Source organism: Pempheris klunzingeri, chromosome 19, assembly GCF_042242105.1.
Source record: "Pempheris klunzingeri isolate RE-2024b chromosome 19, fPemKlu1.hap1, whole genome shotgun sequence".
In the NCBI taxonomy this organism is placed as follows: Eukaryota; Metazoa; Chordata; class Actinopteri; order Acropomatiformes; family Pempheridae; genus Pempheris; species Pempheris klunzingeri.
This window is the reverse complement of record NC_092030.1, coordinates 5,172,235-5,190,212: the sequence shown is the minus strand read 5'-3', so window position 1 is coordinate 5,190,212 and position 17,978 is coordinate 5,172,235. Positions and strand designations below refer to the sequence as shown.

At 41.8% G+C, this 17,978-nt stretch overlaps 1 protein-coding gene across 1 annotated transcript in view; it reads right to left on the bottom strand.

Annotated features, from left to right (window-relative positions):
- vav2 (vav 2 guanine nucleotide exchange factor) overlaps nucleotides 1-17,978 on the bottom strand; it is a 175,519-nt gene that overhangs the window by 122,296 nt on the left and 35,245 nt on the right. Inside the window, exon 2 of the mRNA XM_070850159.1 lies at nucleotides 3,306-3,422. Coding sequence (XP_070706260.1) covers nucleotides 3,306-3,422 — 117 coding nt within the window. The remainder of the gene's footprint in view (nucleotides 1-3,305; nucleotides 3,423-17,978) is intronic.

Here is a 17,978-nt window from a genome sequence, read left to right as displayed (position 1 = left end):
CCTTTAATGAAGACGGCAAATCTGTCAGAAAGCTTCCTTCCTTCACTGCTCTCGAGTCACAGACGGAAAATTACCAAACTGTTGATAGATGGTTAACAGGTGCAGGCTAATTATGCTAATCATGGCAACAGCCAAATAAACTGATTGCCATGTTCATTTAAATGACAGCAATGTTCCTTTGGTGGCTAATTAAAATAGGTTGGGAGAAAGGAAACGAGGCGGCTGGGTTCCGAAGGAGGGAGGTGTTTAAATAAAAGCTTTCTCTGGGGGCTACAGTAATAAGCTGTATTTCATTGGTTTAATGATGTCATAATGAATTTCTAATGATGGGGGATGGGTTTGGGTGCAAAGAAGAGACGTGTGGTGATGTGTGCATGAAACCATACAGCTACCTTCACCCCCCTGCAAACAGAGAATGCAACAAGGGAGCCCAAACTCATGTTGTGTGAGGCATAGGGGATTCCTGGCTGAAATGAGGTAAGTAATGAAAATAAAAGTCAGTAGAGGGCATCGTGCAGGGTATTTGCTCCATCTGTTTCAATACTAGCCCCACTGGAAAGGGTCGTGGAAGGTTTTAAGGGGCAATTACTTTTTTTTTTTCAGCATTGGGCCCAGTTGGCCCCAGCCTCCATTTGCATGTGACCTGGGAAAAGGCATCATTAGAGGGAGGGATGGTGATCAGAGGCCAGGGGGAGATGAACTCCAGGGCCCCAAACAGCCACTGTGGAGGTATGGAACGTGGATAGGGACTGATTAAAGTTCATAGAGGCAGCTCTGTTCTCTCTGCTCCCTATAGTTTTTTAATTCTGCTCTTCCAAGGGAGATCAAATCCATTTTTGCAAACAGCCCATTTGTTTTCAAAAGGACTGCCCCCAGGGACATAATGGGTGTTCTAACTTGAACGAAATCTCTCCTCCTTCTCTCTCCTCCTTCAATTTGAGCATTTTGATTTGTTCTTCTTCACAAGAGGTAAAGCATTTGAAGAGAGAACACCGCTTTAGAAACCGTATCTTGTGGTCTTCATATGTCATCTGACGATGGGGACAAATTGAATATATTTCATTTTCAAATTGTTTAAACCACCGCTCTGCAGACACCATCTCCAGAAAAATTTATATTCCAGCCACAACGCAAGAAAAGAGACCCTTTGCATGCACTGAAGAAAAAAAACCTGTCAGATGATATTCCTTTAGAAGGATGGATCATACAAGTGGCATCCAATGTGACTGTAGTCTTTGACTGCACCTCTCTCCACAAGTCCCAAAACTGAAGACTAAGGAAGCTGAGGGGAAATCTTCTGTCATTCAACAGCACATCCAACCAACTGAGGAAATGAACACATAGCGAGTGAAATTAACATGTCTATCAATAGATTTGTTTTAGCAGTTGCTCATAGAAACGAGGTATTGATCTGTATATATGTATACATGTTTATATGTTTTTGAACAACTGTCAGTCTGAACAAATGCATCCTTTCATCAAACTTCGCACAAGCGCAAAGCCTGGTTTGCTTTTCAACAAACTGTAATTGTCTAAATCCTTTTGCCAATCATTTTCCTTTTTTTCTTTGTGTAAGGTGAAAACAAAGGAATGGATAAAAGAATGATATGGAGAGGTGGGGGTTGAATGATGGTGTATTGTGATATATATGATGGAAGTTGGAATTCCCTTTGTTTGCTATCGGATGTGCACACAAAGAAACTTTTGTATCAAGGTAACAAAAGGGGATAGAGTGCATCCGGTGATGAGCTGCAAAAAAAAAAAAAGAACTAAAGATACTCTGACTGCAGGAATAAAAGACCCTCCTTTTATCTTTCCTTTATGAGGCATTCTGACTATTTAAATGTATGCCACATTAGTAGGGATCTACTCAATTCAATATATTATAATGTGATGTTTGGCCTTAATGGAGAATCGATGATGAGACAAGCCCGCCACCGCTGAGACCATACAAAAGCAATTTCCAAATTGACATATGGAGGGCCTCTGTGATTGATTCTGACTGCTGTTGGATTTTAATACCGTTCACTGTGAGCTCATTGACTCTCAGACATCGTCTTGTGGTTTATCTACAAACTGCCAAACGAGTCCTTGTCTCCTTTTCCTTCTCTCTCATCTTTTCCCTCTCCCTCTTTCTTCGGCCCCTCTTCTCAGCCCAAAGCAGGGAAAGTGGATATGTTGAATTAGATATGTTAGATTAATGAGCAGATGGCTTTCCGCAAATGCATCCTCTTTGTAATGGATCACAGCGAGATGTAATACAGTTTAGTCAGATCTCCTCTCTACAGTAATCGCCACCGCTGGAGTAAGAATTCTACATGTACCTTCCATCAGCTGGGAAGCTACAGTATTAAGATTCCCACCGCACCAGTCCTGACACAACGGCATCAGCTGTCATCATCAATTTAATGACTTCCTACTATCCCTGCTGCTTATTTCGCCAGCCTACTAGCCTAGAAAGAAGCCCCCACCCCAACCCCCACTTCGCTGTAGCCAGACACAAACACACACCACAGTCTAAGGGATTAGAAAGTAAAGAGAAACAATGCGCTTTCAGAAGCTGAGGCCAACAGGGTATGCCGACTATGGATTACCTACCAACCCCTTGCGGGCAGTGGCCTTATGACCATATCCATTTAATAAATGCAAAAATCCTTTTGAATATCCCATAAAGACTCCAGATAAAGCTAATATGATGTGCGAGTGAGTCAGCCACCTTTAAGGTTGAGCCAACACACAACGTATTCCAACAGCAGACTGTTGCAAAGCAGAGTTGAGTTTAACTCGTGTCACTCAGTGACATGAGACGAAGATTGCTGACCCTGAAGTGTTACACCAAATACTCATCTGAGCTCTTCTGCACCCCAGTGAAGTTAATGCAACTGACAGATATGACTTCGAACTACATTTAAACCCAAGCAAATTACAAGGGCAAGCTGTGCTACACTGTAGACGCACAAACAACTTTGCACTCACACGTGCCAGCGCTCTTCAACCACACACACACACACACACACACACATATCATTCTAATGATATAATGAAGGCAAAATGGAAGAGTCATAAAACTATAGAATAGAAGCCCATCTAAAAACAATTGATCATGGAAAAGATTCCCTCTTTTGGCTTTCCATTGGACAACAGAAGTGTCATTTGCACAAGCAGCGTCATGTCTCTAACGCCTGCTGTAGTTAGTGATCAGAGCAAAAATGATGCTACCCTTAGGCTATAATCTGTCAGTTCAAGCACAGTGCATTTTTTGGAAGCAGAAAAGCATCCATCTGTATGTCTAATGTTTAACTCACCTTGCCGAAGTCCCTGACGTCGAAGAGGTCAAAGGGGTCGAACAGCTCGCTGTTGCGCAGGCCGAACTTGTCATGGCACACCTTCAAAAATGTCCGGATGTTCTTCAAACAGAGGAACTACAAAAAAGAGGGAAGACAAAACTGTATAAATGCATGTTTAAACTGAATTTTACATACACAACTGTAGTGGCAGTTTATAGCCAACATATTGGATTCATACCAGTATTATAATAGCGTGATTAAACTAGCAGAATATTTGCCCTCAGAACCATGTTCCACCAGACTGTTTAATCCCCTATCAACGCAACAGCATTTTAGCAAATATTTAATTTCCTGGTTGATGACTGACAGTGCTGTCCATTCCAACCTCTCCTGCTGTATGTGTAATTATTCAGCACCAGAAGGTGAGCAGGCTGATTGCTGCTCCTCAGGCTGATGGGCTGCCTCTCTGATCCAGATAAGGAGAGCCACAGAAGAGCCTGTCTCCTGACATTAGAGCACAGACAAGCCCACCGGCAAAGAGCTGCACCGGAGGAAAGGTGGCCTGTTGGACTGAGCCACTGGTCTCACACTGAAAGGTCACAGGTCACAAATCCTACATACAACAGCCACGTGTCCCGTGATGTCTTTAAGGAAAGCACTACAGTGAAGATCTTTTTTAGCGAGCAAAACTGATTTCACGTTTCATACTTTCAAGAAAGGGAACAAGAGCCGATCACTTCAGGACATTCAGAGATACAGATACGGTGACAGAGGGAAGAGGGTCACAGGCAGTAATTAAAGAGGATTCTTTAGTGTCTATTTCAACCTCTTCTCAACACCAGATGAGGGGGATTTACCAAAGCATTCCCTTTCCTCATCTCAACTTTTGATACTGCATTCGATATAACCCCAATATAATATCTTAATTTACAAAGGCTAACACAAATATGTCTCATCTGCAGGTCTAACAGACAGAAACTATGACCTAGAGCCTGACAGATAAAATGGCCGGCCAAATATATTTTCTAATATTAGCTTATTGCAGGTTGGCATCTGTTTTTTCAAAAATGGCCACTATCCACTTATGCAAATAAAGACTGATGTCCATTTGAGACTGATATGAGCCAGTATGGGAGGGGGGGGGGGGGGGGGGGGGGATGGTGGAGATCATGGGGGCCCAGCAGCAGCCAAGAATATTCATAATAAACTGCATAATAAATACTCTCTGCACACGAATATTGATGGTCCTAGTCCCTAAAATAAAATATGCCATCACACAGACAAACCTTGAGGGCTGGGAAACGGACCAATAACTGCACAAGAGCATTGAAATATTAATGATAAGCATAACTGCCTTCCACCTCCCATCTTTGTGTGTGAAGACCACATTACCTAGCATGTAAATCCAGATGCTGCTCAGATATGCCCTTTTATTTCTTTCTGCGTGGGCGATATGAGCTGATGGCCGTGGAAGCAGAATGTACAATAAAAGAGATCTGAGTGAGACAGCCTATGTGGAACAAAATATCTGATTGCCTCTTCTACTGAAAGCTTTCATAAGAAACATCAGCCTTTTAATGGCTGTTGCATAAAACTAAGCAATTCATTTTTATTTAACGTTAGCCTGCCTTAAAGGCAGCAACAACAGCACCACTACATTTTTAGGTATAGAAACAAGCTGCAGAACATTGGCACTCCCAAGGTATTGAAAAGTATACAGTGTTCTCATTTAAACCTTGCTGCTGCTTGATGAGCCATAGCCATGCTTCCTGTTGCTACAATTGACCATGTGAGCCATCATCCGCATCAGCCTGCTGTACTAATTAGCTTTCACGCTTTGGATAAACACTGGAAAAAAATCAACTTATTGTCACCCCTCCAGTAGTTTTTCAGATAAAAAGCAGACTTCATCAGATATGGTTTCCTGGTATTTTGTGGCATTTCAGCCTGCCTCTCCTGGCCACACCTGAGAGCCCTGCTGACTCATTCTCATTCATGTGTGCACATCTGCTCAGTCCCAGTGTCATGGGTGTGAACCCTTATAACAGAGCCGCACTGGCCAGTGAAAAGAAATGTGATTGGTTGGCTAGCTGAAATGACATTTGCAGTTCAGCAGCGAAGGTTATCGTGTCTGCAGATCCTCACGTGCAATGGGGGAAAAAAAGCTTATTTTCCAAGCCCAGATATGAAACAGTAACATTTGCTGGAGTGGTTTGGAGACTAGCAAGAGAGAGAGGATCTGCAGATATGGATCAGGAGGGGGGAGATGTGTCTGACATTCTAATGTATGTTTGATGATAAGAGAGCCAAGCTAGGGCTAGGTAGAGTTGCTATGATCTTGATGAAAAATACACCATTTCTCGTGGAGTGTACCTGGGAATAAACTGGCCGTGGTCATCTCCTTAGGCTGAGGCTGGCCTTAGCACAATCCATCTGGAATTATTTCACTGTGGTCTGCAACACATTCAAGGCTAGGCACACAGATACTCCTCCATTTTTCACAGTATTGAGTGCACCTCATGCACACAAAAGTCTCAAGACACAAAGCGTACTGTTGTACTGACTGTGCTACATAGACTGCAATGTCGTATACACATGTACATAAACCATGGAAACACAGTTATTTACCACAACAAATAGATGTTTCAGTTGCCCTAAAAATTACTTATTTCAAGTAACTTAAGTAAATGCCAAACATTAGCTGGTGAATTTCCAGCTTTTCTGCCTTTAAAGTCAGATGTGAACTTGGTCTCCAGAAACTCTGTGATGAGCTTTTGTCACTATCTTCTGGCATTTTATACACTAAGTGATAAATATATATATATATATTTTTTTAAAATCCATTTGTTACATTTGTTAAAAGATTATGAACAGAATCATTTGTTGGAGCCCTACTTCAAAAAGATTTCTAACTGCTCCAACAAGAAAGAACATGTGATTTCATCCCATATTCATTCATTTATCAAAGTAACTGCAAAGGATTCAACTTTTCATTTTCAGGTTTACAGATTAGAACATTACTGCAATACTCTGTTAATCTATTTCATTCCTCCGGAACACTGTGGTAGTTGTTCCAAGCAACAAAGAGAAACTAACTCCTGCATATGGCTTGACGGCTACAACATTGCAATAAAAGTTGATTGCAAGTGAAGACAGCCTGCCAGTGTTTGTTCTCTTTTGACAATTACATAACCTATTCTTTGTTTGCGCACCTGTCGCCTTTGAGACGTTTTTAAGGCTGCCAAAAAACCTGATTAAGGCAACAAAAAATTATAGAATAAAAGGTGGAAATACAGACCAAGTGTTTTCTATAAAGACATAATTCCCATACAGACCCAACCAAAAAATATATATACATACTGCACATGCCTGCGCGTGCATTCACACATGTTTATCTCTAGCTTCAAGCATTTTCTCAAAGGTGTCAGTCCCAGCAGCAAGTTTACTCATTCAGTGTTCAGTCCTCACTGTAAGTAAGTGTACAAAGTCCGGCTTTTTACAAATTAAAAAAAATCCCTTTAAGGTTGGGAAAGAGGGAGAGAGAAGAGAGATAAAGTGCGTAAGGAAAAGGGAGGAGATGCGAGGGAGTTAAAGAGACAAAGATAGAGAGACACTGCTTGTAGGTGGTCTCGGCTGTAGTACGGCAGTAGACATTTTACAAGATGGCTTGCCTGCTCCACTGGAGCGACAGCTTTGATTTTGGCTTCTCAGTCAAGAGCAAACAACTCTTAAAAGAGGCAGACTTGTTTGTCAGGGAGGCGGGGAAGAGGAGCGAGTGCCAAGAGGGAAGGAAGCAGGAGGGATAAGAGCAGCAAAGAGGAAAGAGTCAGGTAACAAAGACCCGTCACATCCCTGGCAAGCCCCTCTAGCGCATCACTACGCTACATCACACAGGGAATAATGCATTGATCCTCTGGGAGGGTGGCCCTTATCTGCACACACTCCTTCACACTCATATCTGAGGAGATACAAATTAGAGCTTCCTCGTAAAAAAAAAACCTGAACAACAGCAAAATAAAGAAACATGCAGGAAGTGTGAGGATATGGATGATCGAGGGAAGGAGAGGAGGGGGAGGAAGAGGGAAAGGTGGGTTGTTTTGCCAAAACTGAAGCTCTTTGGTGTCAGGGGAATAGGGGAGTTTAGGAGGGGAAAGCTGGGAGAGAAAACAACCCATGGGGGAGAAAAAGGAAATGAGGAGGAAGCTGCAGCTGAGGCTGAGAAACTAAAGGAGCCCGTTCAGATCTGCATCAACTGATCTGATCAGTTTTCTGGATCAATTACCTGCTATTGATTTGCAGACATGATGAAAACTATCCAACACGATCCAACACTAAAGGGCGCACATTTCTTTTTGTCCTTGGAAGCCAGGCAGTTTATGCAGGTAGAGAAAACCCAAATAAGCTCCTCTGTATTTCTGCCATGTGTAACCCTGCTACTACAAATGCAGAAAGTTGGTCAAACAATACAAGTCTAAACATGATCCGAGCACTAAGGTGTGGCTTGCAGATAAAGTTGTTCATACACACTATGTACTTGGCTTAGGCTCACCTTATATCCCACAGCAGAGATAATACTTCCGTTGTCTTGCAAAATAAGCGGTTAGGTTTAATTTAATAAAATGCATTAAATCATCAAAAGAGTGTCATTTTTGACAGAGTCATCCCCTCAGTCCCCGGAGAAACAGGACAGCAGCCTGCAGGTGCTTTAAGAAGAGAAATAATTAGCCGGAAGAGCGATTCATGCCCGTTTCTGCTGCCTATTGTTGTCAAACAACAGCTGAACAGCAATCTGACCTCCCGATCTATGACCTAAGACCATTCCAGATTTTTTGCCTTATAGAATAGTTCCACTTCTCATGTAATTTTGAACTTATAACCCAAACAAAGATGGTATCTTCAGCTACAGCAGACAAAATCAATGAAGAGCAGTCTACATTCCTGAGAAAGTAAATTAACAATAATAATAACAACAAGGTGGATTTGATGAGGTTAATTGATTGGAAGCCAGTGTAGGTGGATGAGTGTTTGGGCGATGTACTGCCAGGGTTCGCTTAACTTGTTGCTCTCTATCCACCTTTGTTTCTTTCAATCACATTTTAAGCCAACCTGGGGGTAAGGACAATGAAAAGTTTTAATAGAAAACTGACTGAGTGTGTCAGGGTACTATATATGAATCAATACAAATGGATCATCAGAGGAGAGGAGAGGAGAGGAGAGGAGAGGAGAGGAGAGGAGAGGAGAGGAGAGGAGAAGAGACTTATGACCAGCAGACTGAGGTGAGTCAGACAGATGATCAGATACTCAGACAGCCAGTCACAGAATTGGAGTCAATGAAAGAGACTGAAGTCTGTTCAGGAACTGTGAGACAGGCAAATAGTCATCCACAGAAAATACCCTCATGTTGTGTGTAGGACACTGAATCATTCGGCACCCGTGGTACAACAGGAGGGGAGCTCCCAGCAGGTGAGAAATGACCACAAGAAAAAGGCTGGCTGAGCTGTTTCCGACAATCCATGCACACACGTCTACACAGAAGTACACACTCACAATATGCATGTTGGGTTTGGTTAATAATCCCACTGCCAGGGTGTTGATTGCTTGCTGGTAAGGAGAGATTTATGTCTGTGTGCGGCGATCAGCACTCAACCTTTCCAAACGAACCTCATCCAAATGCTCTACGTTGCAGCAAATGTCTATTAAACTAGCCTGGGAACACCTCACTCAGTTTAAAAACACATATTTGTTAAACAGCTAAAAGCAGCACAGAAATGAAACTCCACTCTTGGAACAACAGGCAAAACTTCTTCTGTTTTTGGTTTCAAACTAAATAATGAATTACGGACCCTCTTTTCTATGGACTCGGTTTTTGGCTGCACTTTCTTTGCCAACACTACTTCACTCGCTTTAGCGACGTGGAAGACTCCGGTTATGTGAATGAGTACATGAGCACAGTGCGCACAGGTAGACAGCCAAGTACTAAAAATTGAATCATTTTATTTGGTCCAAATGAAATGATTGGAAAAAAACTGTGTCTCTGGCTGTCACAGGCCTGCAATAAGCCTTACTGCAGGCCTGTGACAGCCAGAGACAGAGTTTTTTTTTTTTTATTGATTGATTGCTATCTAGCTCTAATGAGAATTTCAACAAATAAATGATAAGAAATGCTTCTACAATAAATTACAGACCCTGCCTTTACATAAAATACATGTTGATAGATTAAACTCTACTCTTTTCAGTCACTTTAAAAAGAATGCTACCTGAAACCTTGACAAAATATTGATACATTCACCTGAGTCACCTTCAGTTATTCAATTATTATAAACTTAATCAGCTGTGAAAGGTGCAGCGTGTGCTTTGTTCAGGCTACATAGAGGCTGCCCTATTTTGTTGGTGTACACACACACACACACACACACACACACACACACATTTATCTATCTTATCAGGGAAACTGAACATATTATGTCGGGTTAGTGCATTAAAAACAGAGCACAGATTAATACAAAACTTCTAATTTTCTTCTCTTTCCATTAATATGGAAACCAAAACCTAATTTCATCCTAACTGCATCTATTTTCTAACGCTAGATACGTAACTGCCGCTCAAGGATATTTTTTTTGTTGTTGTTTTGTTTAACTGGAAAGAAGATGCGAAAGTAAACCCTCCTCCTTTTAGGTAGTCTACCAGTCCAGCACTGTAATACATTTTGAAAACTTGTCCAAAATCAATCTGGGGGTCTAATGGTCATAAATAGTTCATTTGTTTTCATTTAGTCTGGTGTGCAATGAAAATATAGTCCTGTTTGTGTTTGCTGTTGCTGGTATTAATTACACAAACTGTGAAACACTGAATGAGAGTCAACTTATAATCTTTAGCTTTGATTTTGTGTCCCACGAGTTACAAACAGGTGTAACCAATAACTAAGTCAATGGACGAAACACTCGGTCTCTCTGCTCAGTCGAAACGTATCTATTGAAAACATGCAAAATAAATCAGCACAGATATTTTTCAAGAGCACAGACTTCCTCCCTTGTGATCTTTGCTTTATCTTAAATCAATATCTGAATGTGTGACTGAGTTTCCACAGCCGCAAGTGTTGAAAAAAAGAAAAAGGTTGTAAATACTGTTGAATCATTTGTTGTGCTGAATACAACTTGGAGTTATACTCGCTTAAAATGAATAATGGAATTTTGGACGCGTGGGCCCATGCACGCCCCTCTGTACCAGGCTACTAAATGTTTAGGTGGCATGTGCTGGGTGACACCCAGAGGGGATTAATGAGCGCTGGGGCTCTTCCGACGCTTCCAGGTCACCCAGATGTTAGAGTCAGTAAGGAGAAAGGCCCTGCTCCTGCAAATTAGAGAAGGGGACGCCACATGAATAATGCATTGCAATAGTATGCAAATGTGTTAATCTTATCCTATTAGCCCTAAAAGCCTGTAAGCAGGGATGGATTGACCACAGTTCTAAATCTCGTGCAACCCTCCGCAGACGAGGCAGAACTGCATAGTTAGCGAGGCCCACGTGGCTCATGTTAAAATATGGAAGTTAAATAGGCTAAGTACGGTTTATAGAGAGGTTAATCTCCATTACAAAAGAAGATAATTCAGCTGAGAGCAGAGACTATGGAGGGAAAAAGTCACCATGACTGTAGAGCATGACAACATAATTAAGTCAGGTCCACCTTCACCTTTACACTGGCTACTCGTAAAAACACAAGCACACACTCTAATTGCATGTAGGGCAAGCCTGAGATAAGAAGCACAGCATGAGGAAGAAAGCATTAGCTGAACTGCTGCAACATGCCATCAGTAACATGCTCACCACATGGACACATATTAGGTCATTCGTGAGAATAGAGAAGCAGTGGACCTGAAGCTAACTAGAAAGGAGACCCCTTCCTGAGAGAGAAAAGCTTTTGTGTGAGAGAGAGTGAAACAGAATGACGAAAAGAAAGAGAAGTGATATGTCTTCAAGGTACTGCTCTTTCCTCTCTCTACTGAAGCGGAAACAGCCAAAGCGAGGAACAAAGAATCTCCCGGAGAGTGGACGGAGGGGGAAGACGGTTAAGGTTTTCAAGTTGTGCAGCTGCTTTAAAATGCCAGCCAGGAGTGCTAAGTAGCATGTTACATTTACAGTTTACCATCTGTTGTTTTAGATTTTGTTTTGAACAATAAATACTGACATAAGCTGAGCTTACAGAATGGCTGTATAAATGGAAGTGCCAGTTATCACTAGCTGATAGTCCACATACTCTGAATGCAGTTTGCCTGCTTGCTCCAGGGACCATTATCACCTCGCACTACTGTGATATATAACATCAGGGGCTTATCCATGGAGATCTGATGGGGCTTGGGCTTCATTGAGGCTATGCAATGTTCATGTGAGCATTTACACCCAAATGACCTGTATACTCTAGCACTGCTAGGGGGTGCAACTATGCCACGGCAAGAAAGCGCAGCGTCCAGTGTGAAGTTCTTTCACAATCTGCCCCTTCTAGTTTCAAAGCCTAAACGAAAACACTTCCTACAGTTATCGCTCCAAAGGTCCATCCTGATCAACGTCAACACTGTTGCTGCGCACTAACAACTTCACCACTGAATGCATCGGTCATGTGAATCTGGTCTAAGGATGGGTGTGTGTCTGAGTGAGCTTCGGACGCTTGAGATGAAGAACAGCAACAGCGAGTTTAAGACAAAAGCAGAAAGAAAAAAAACTTCCGCTATCATCATCTTAATTCTACCTGACCGGATTTTTCTATTTCTTCTGACCTTAAATATTCTCTCCTTTCTCTGTGGACCAGTAATAATTCATAAAGCTTCTTTCCTCTGAAGTGGTAAAAACGACATGAAAGATTTCTACTTTTGTTTCTTTGGTGTTTTTGTTTTGTGCAATAGAGGCTTCACCTTTGCATGACCGCCTCTATCTCCATTTGCACTTTGAAATAGAGGCAGCTGGTTTTGACAACCACCTATAATAAATATCATCACCATCCATCTGGATGCCCTGGTGGCTGTCCTGTGTTTCATTCCTAGATTGCTGCTGGGGGGAGTCTCAAGTCTTATCAGCCTTAGGTCAGAGAGAATATGGTACATGCATTTTGATTTTGTTTTTTTGACTGCAGTTGTTGTTTAAACCCTTTTACCCCAGATCTGAAAAGCATTCAGACAATATAAAATCAAAAATCTAATGGCCAATATGTCAAAACGTCTTCAGCTTCAATGCATTCTTCATGTAAATACAAATCTGTGTTGTATCTAAGCAACAGGCCATGGTGCAGAGACTCTGGAGAAGAGTGTGTGTTTCAGGCATTTCCACTCAGGCTTAGCTGCAGATTCAAGCTTTGATGAATGTGAGAAGAAGGCCCACAGAGAATCCCAGACACCCGTGGATCAATGGCCAGGTAATTTATGACATCAGACCAGGGAGAGGAGGAGTGCATCTATCTTTTTCCCCAGGGAGTTCCCCTCACAACTTAAGGCTCATTGTGGTGATCTAGATCCCCCACAGGATACGTTACCTTTTACTTTTTTCTCCCCTACACAAAACAAATGCTAGTGTCATAAGTTATACATTAGTTAGATAAAGATCCTAATTTTACACAGTATGTCCACGTTCACAGCACATTACGTCTCACAGTTTTAAATAATCTTTGGCAGAGCCGTGTTCGCCCCGGGGGCTTGTACACACAAAAAATCTAAATCTGAACAGGTTTAAGTGTTTGACAGTAGAGTTACATAAACGTTAGCACTCACTTAACACTTCAGATTCATCTTACATGACTTAATCAAAAAGACTGACACCTAAGTGCCTCCAAACCAAATTATGCTGTTGTGTCAAGTTCACAGAGACAGTTATATGGATATAATGAAATTTAACTTCGTGTAACCCGCGTCTTACCGTAAATTGAGAGCAGTAGACTCAAGCAATGAAATTCCGGCTACACCTTCAAACTGACCCTCTTCTATGTTTCTCAATATGGTAAAATTATACATTACAACTTTGTCATCCATTAAGTTATTTCACTCTCCAGTATAATTCAGTGTGAAATATGCCTTTTGACTGAATACATTTTAGACACAAAACATAAACTCATAAAATATGATAAATTGGTAAGGAGTGCCCAACAGTGTATATACAGCAGGATGAAGATTAACAGTGGTTAATCAATAATTTTGACATACTGAAAGGGACATCATTTATGGTAAGCCCCTCCACTTTTGCTACCTCGAATTCTCTATATGAGCATCTCACTCCTAAATAAATTTGCACCACCCGCTCCCTCACCTGCGCTGCGGCTCCACAGTCAGGTTTATTACTCGTCCCCCCCCCCCCCCCCCCACTTCGCTCTGTGCACAATCGATGACCGTTATTGTTGACTCTTAGCATTTGTGATACTGTGTTAGCTCAGGAGCTTAGCTGAGGCTGTCACTGGGCAGCGGCTCTCACTCACTTTTTGACTCAGTGCTACGATTTCGCTTAATAGACTCACGTGCACCAACATGCACGCACAGCCATCCCAACGACCAAAACAAAGGACAAATGAAGTTCGGATTATAAACACGCACACACACAAACACAGGGAGTGAGACTTCATCTGAATTAATGAGAACATTTTCAGAAAATTAATCAATCAGTCAAGTCATTTTTCAAGCAAATTCTGTGGTTGCAGCTTCTCAAGTGTGAATATTTGCTGCTTTTCTTTGTCTTCTATAATAATTAACTGAGTATCTTTGGGCTGTTAGTTGGAGAAAACAAGCAGCCTAAAGATGTTCCCTTTGGTTTGGTAAAATTGTGACATAATGTCTTTTGAAATTTCTGACAATTTATACGCTAAACAAACAATCAAAAAGTTAATCACCACATTAACCGATATTAAAAAAAGCCAAAAAGCCATAACCTGAGAGCATTGTTAGTGCTGGATGTTTGTCAGTCCTTTGTTTGAGGAGGCTATCAGGTGCACAGGGGGCTGCCTCTCTGTGCTCTTGATGGCTGCGATTATCTCCAAGGTGACTAATGCTATTAACATGGAGAACAGCCTGTTAATTACCCAACTGGCTCTGGGGCCGAGCTCAGCTTGCATTAATCATCATATCCACAGCTTGGATAAACAGTTATTCAATCACACAGCCTTGCTGCGACACGCAATACAGCAATCAGCCAATTTACAGATTAAGTGATTGGACGGGTGGATTCTGTGAGATACAGTTTACATCCACTCAGTGGTGCACCGGACAGTGGAGAGCTTTCAAACGGGCACTCAACCAGTGTGAATGCAATATGAAACCACAGCAATACACTTGTAAATGTGCTGTGCAGGTTGATTTCATGTAAAGCTGCCTGAACAACAAACACACTGGGAATAGTCAACAACTCATGTTTGCACACTGCTCATTCTGATGACATCGTATTTGCACAGAGCACTTAAATATCAGTGACAGCTGCAGATTTGTTCATTTGCCAGAAGACTAATGGTTCTATTGCAGCCAAAGTATTGACTTTTTTCATACAATGACAAAGGAAAATACTCCCCATTGGCTGGCTGTCTGTTAAAATCATATGACATATGATGAATAGTGATAATTATAATAGTTTGACCTTCTTTTAGGGCTGGGTACTGAACCTAAATACTTCTTTAGTACAGACTGGAATGTGTCCACAGCAATTGAAAGCTGGTATCGAATGTCTGGCCAGATTTTTTTTGTCAAATAAAAAAGAGGTTTTGTAGAAAAAAAAATTGTTGGTATATTTCAAAGTAAAGCCGTGGAAAATGTATTTGTACTCTGATTCTATGACTACCTACAGCTCCTTTGATTAAGATCACCTCATCTTATAACTTTAGAATATATAACTTTAGAAAATATAATATCATTTAGAATATAATAAGAGACCAATTAATATTTGTGAGCTGGTTATTTTTGACAGAGCGGCTGTTAGGTGCACTAAACAGTGATGAGACATATGTCAGTACAAATGAGTCACAGTTAGCTGGTCTTTCCAGGGCTGTTTGCGACCCAGTAATTAAGGGCTGTATCGAGGGGGCGTGATTCTTTTTTGGGTGGCTTCCCTCCACTCACACACATCAACAGTGTGGCCTAAATGAGGCAACTATGTTTACACCTCAGCGTGACAGCTTAAGGTCAGTGAATACTGTCCTCTGTCACGTTGCATCACATTGTCACAATTTCTTTAGCCCTTGTCAACCTCCGTAGCGACAGTCGACAACATTATGCATCGGAAGCAGACTTCCTGTTTATCCATCCCCTGCAAATTAGAATGGAGAGCTTGCTGGCACTCTCCTTTGCAATTAATCACTGTTGAGATAAAAGCAGCGTCACAGCAGAGTGGAAAAGAGAAAAACCTTAAGCAGAGGAGGCATGGGAGGGTGATTTTTTTTGTGCATTTATGAGCATTATACAAAGATGTAGAGGGAGTATTGGTTGTGAAAACCTTTCATCTTTGTGACATTTAATTATCAATTTACATCGGTCCTTCTACATTATTTGAGGGAACAGTCATGAATTACCCACACGTGTCTCTATGATTTTCTCTGCAACATTTGTGATGAAATTGAATTAACTTCTCACATAACTGTGACCCAGCTGTCCTGTCTGCACCCAGGTAGACTAGTGCTAAATCTCAGACATCAAATAGCAGACTGCAAAAAGGTTTAACTCTTATCTTTTTTTTTAAAGACAGTCAGAGTGAAAAACAGAGAAGTCTGGTGGAGAAAGAGATACAAAGAGCCTTGTCAGACGGATATAGCAGCGGTGGAGAGCAGGGCAGGATCAAACGTCCAGTTTCTGCCAGTAATCCTCCTCGAGAGGAGAAGGAGGGGAGGTGGGAGATGGAGGCAGGAGGGGAAGAATGGAGGAGAGGAGAGGAGAGAAGAGGAGAGGAGAGGCTGGTTGCTGTGCCACAGAAAGCAAATGTTACTGGCTTTTTTATCCAGCAGGCAAAGAGACGCCAGCCTCTCCACAGCTCTCCAGACAGTCTGGCACACGGGCCACAGGAGGAAACCTTTGGAAAGATCAGAGCCCCCAGCCTCAAGCATGGAAAGAGTATGTGTAGATTCTGTGTGTGTGTGTGTGTGTGTGTGTGTCCATATGTAGCTGCTTATGCCTTTCAGATGTAACACTGTGCCTGTTATAATTGGAGGTTTTAGCCCACATACAATGTCTGAAATCCACAACATGGCAGAAGTGCAAAGACATACAGTATAGTACAGGGCTATCCTTCTTTTTATATGTCAAGAACATGTGTACTGCATCTAGATATTGAATAGATATGTCACATACTGTATCAAACATTCAGCATTAGCTTTTAAGATATGTCAGATATCCTTTTTCCAGACAAGCTATTGTGTGTTTACTGTGTGTTTTTATTGTGTGTTTAATTTGAAGACTACAGAGGAATATACGCTTTCTTTCTCTTGAATTTGGTTCTCAGGTAAGCTTCTTTGACACTGCTCTAACCAGGTATCAGAAACTACATTTAACCTTTTGATTTATGGAGCTTGTTGTCATCTCTCTCCAAATTCCTAAAAATGTTGATCATCAATTATCATAAACAAATGGACAAGATGATGGAGAAACTGAAGAAAAAAGGAGCAGTTTGTTGTCACAATGACTGAGCCATGACAGCAACATGGCCGACAAGCTGAAGGATCAGTGAAAGAGCAACACAGCCAACTATCAACAGCTAAGCGATGCTATGAGCTGCGGTTTCAGGAGCATCCTAGAGGGCAGAGGTGAGAAAATCTAAGAGGCAGAAGCAGCTTGATAAACCAGCTCTCTCTTCTCCATCTCCCATGCAGTTGGACACTGCCTGCAGCACCTCTTTAAAAATAGGAAGGAGGAAAAGCTGTCACTCTGGATTTAGCCTACTTTCCAACATGCCCATTAATTTCAAAGCAGATGGCAAAAAAAGTAGAGTGGGTTGGAGGGAGGGCCATCAGCTAAGCTGCTGAATAACAGAGTGGACAGGTTCAGATGGAGGAGGCAGCGGAGAGTGTGGTGACCTAAGAAAAAAGGTATAGCGCTTTAATTCAGATTAGAGGCTTATTTGGGAGAGTTTACTGCTATTAGACGTTGGTCTGTGCGGCTGAGGTTAGCATCGTCAAAGGATGGTATTCTGTGAAGCAGGGAACTCACTGCCCAAACTTTCATCGATCTGTGTATCCACACTTCCCTTGTAGGCACTTATCATCTAAGCCTGTCTGGGGGATTTACGAGGTGAGAGATCCAAGTATAAATCAAAGACATTTTCTGAAATGAAATAAAAGGAGGCGGGGATGGAGAAATAGGCCTGAGGATAGATACATCTCTATACTATGATGTAAACATTCCCTGTAGATCTTGAGAAATTGCCGGCAATAAACAGTGCTGCCATAAAGACCTAACAACCCCACACAGCGCTGATAAAGCTGTTCCTATAGCGCGGAGCAAGGTGAAGCAATCAACACAACTGCAATCAGTCTATCTGTAATTAATTAACACACAAGCCCATTGCGAGTGTGGCGAATGCAAGTTTGGTAAATCATATCACAAACAAGATGTCCTCAAGGACAATCATTAATCACGAGATCAGCCATCATGACGAGCGTCCTTGAGGCATTTTTGTAAGCCTAGAATTACAGGCTCACTAGCTCCTCTGACGGTGTCCATATCAAGGTATCAACACTGACACCCA